General features: G+C 45.3%; 1 protein-coding gene across 1 annotated transcript in view; it reads left to right on the plus strand.

The window, feature by feature from the left end:
* Positions 1-2,500, plus strand: part of LOC143282491 (protein disulfide-isomerase A3-like) — a 27,087-nt gene that overhangs the window by 12,588 nt on the left and 11,999 nt on the right. The window contains exons 4-6 of the mRNA XM_076588153.1: positions 141-248; positions 1,226-1,349; positions 2,341-2,454. Coding sequence (XP_076444268.1) covers positions 141-248; positions 1,226-1,349; positions 2,341-2,454 — 346 coding nt within the window. The remainder of the gene's footprint in view (positions 1-140; positions 249-1,225; positions 1,350-2,340; positions 2,455-2,500) is intronic.

Consider the following 2,500-nt stretch of genomic DNA (forward strand, 5'->3'; position numbering starts at 1 on the left):
CGAATGACGCAAGCTGTGAAGAAGGCGACCGAACCTTGAACGAGTTAGACACGAACTGATTCGCCCATACAGCTAGCAGGCACACTCAAACCGTGACTCTGAAGTGGCGTCCTCTCAATGGTGTAGAACTGCTGTTGCAGACGCCATCGTACAGACCATGGCACAGATGGCGGGCCCCACCTCCAAGCTGCTGAAGACTGTACAGGACTTCACACAGTTCCGGAACCGTCAGGGAGCCTCTATTGTTGGTACTGTGTGTGTGTGGTGTGTGTGTGTGGGGGGGGGGGGGGGGGGGGGGGGGGGGGGGGGGGGGTGGGGGGGGGCGGGGTTGGTGATAGTGTCTGTGTGTGAGAGATCTTCATTTTAACGTCTATTCACAAGAAGTGTTATCAGACGGAAGGAAGAGAGATAGCTGGTGAAAGAGAGGGAATACTTGTGAATATTAGTGTAGGAAAACAGTCATGTGTTTTTGGAGGAAATGAAAATAGCCTATTATAAGCCATAAATGTTTAAAGAGAGGGTGGTGTGTAATAATTGAGGCGTTATAGGAGGGGAATTAGGTCGTAGCAACAAGTCTGTGTGTGTCGGTGTGTGTCAGTATGCGTGTGTCGTCCCTGTGAGTGTATATGTTTGTGTATGCATCTGTGTATGTATATGTGCGACATGTATGTACGTATCTATGGTTGTATGTGTCTGTGCGGCTTTGTAAGGTTTGTAACATGTCTGTGATTGGGGATGAGTTTCATTTTATAATGGAATGTCCCAATTATAATCAGTTACGAAACTGATATGTTCCTAAAAATATTTGTCTCCAAAATCGGTTTTTGATTTTTGTAATATGCTCAAAGGAGGCAAAAAAGTCATTTTAGCCGTAAGATGATTAGATTTGCAAATGTTGTCTAGCTACACTTTTGGAGTTAAAAGACATTTTGTGCTTTCTCAACTTTTATGTGACATTGTTGTGTATTTGGAAATGTTTGTTCTGGGCATGAAAAAAATATTTTGCAATAATCATCCATAGTCCAATAGGAGTGAAAGGATAATTAAAACTTGTCATGTCAATGTAGAGATGTGTGTGTGTGTGTGTGTGTGTGTGTGTGTGTGTGTGTGTGTGTGTGTGTGTGTGCGTGCGTGTGTGTGTGTGTGTGTGTGTGTGTGTGTGTGCGTGCGTGTGTGTGTGTGTGCGTGCGTGCGTGTGTGTGTGTGTGTGTGTGTCCGCTGTCAGGGTTCTTCACCAAGTCCAAGGGATACATGGCCAAGACCTTTCAGCAGGTGGCTGACGAGTATGGCGACCTGAGGTTCGCCCACACCACTTCCCTGGACATCCTGAACCACACCAAGTACAAGGAGTACGTTCTACTGCACGTTTCATAAGATCAGATTAGTAGGCCTCCTTCAGTAATGGCTGACCATGGATAGAGTACATCCGACCTAATGTCTAATTGGGCTGTCTGCTCGGACCAAACAGCGTCGCCTGTGACTGTAGAGACCGATGCGAGAGAGACAGTCTCTGTCGCAGCGATCACATGTGTAAGCTGATGCTGGTCTGTCGGCTACCGTCCCTTTTCTGCGAGCTCGCTTTTCTGCTGCAGCAGCTGACAGTTTGTCCTCACCAATCCGTAGCTGATTCTTGAGATGTGCTTCTCCATCTGTTGCGGTCATTTGCAAGGTCCTCCCAGGACTCAGCGTTGATCTCAAGATCAGATCAGATAAGATAATATAAGAATAACTTTACCATCTCATTAAGAGAGAAATTACAACAGGTACAGCAAAAAAAAAAAAAAAAAGAAAAAAAAGAAACACAGACAATTACTCAACACAAAAACAGAAACATGACATATTCAAACAGAATCAATAACATATAAGACGCTAATATTGAAAAAAAAAATCAACAACACAATGTATATATTCACTTAATTAGAATGTTGTAAATAATCATTATCGTAAACATATTGAAATGCACCAAGGCTAACATTGCTTCTTTTTATATTGCTGAGTGCCTGTCTGAACGGAGGAAGGTGGCAAGAATGGTTAAGGCGCTCATCTGCCATTATAAAGTCCGTCACGGTCTTTTTGAATTTGTGCATGTGTGGTGTGTGTGTGTGTGTGTGTGTGTGTGTGTGTGTGTGTGTGTGTGTGTGTGTGTGTGTGCGTGGCTGTATGTGTGTGTGTGTGTGTGTGTGTGTGCGTGGCTGTATGTGTGTGTGTGTGTGTGTGTGTGTGTGTGTGTGTGTGTTAGCATGTGCGGTTCGTGTGTGTGTGTGTGTGTGTGTGTGTGGGTGTGTGTGTGTGTGTGTGTGTGTGTGTGTGTGTGTGTGACTTTGTGACTGTGTGTTTCAGCGCCATAGTGGTGTTCCGACCGAAGGAGATGGAGAGCAAGTTCGAGAAGAGCGCCCTGAGGTTTGACGGCGATCTGTCCGTGCAGACACTGAAAGTGTACATCGATACCCACAGGTAGGACACACTGAAGGTGTACATCGATACCCACAGGTAGGACACA

This window comes from Babylonia areolata, chromosome 5 (assembly GCF_041734735.1).
Source record: "Babylonia areolata isolate BAREFJ2019XMU chromosome 5, ASM4173473v1, whole genome shotgun sequence".
Lineage (NCBI taxonomy): Eukaryota > Metazoa > Mollusca > Gastropoda > Neogastropoda > Buccinidae > Babylonia > Babylonia areolata.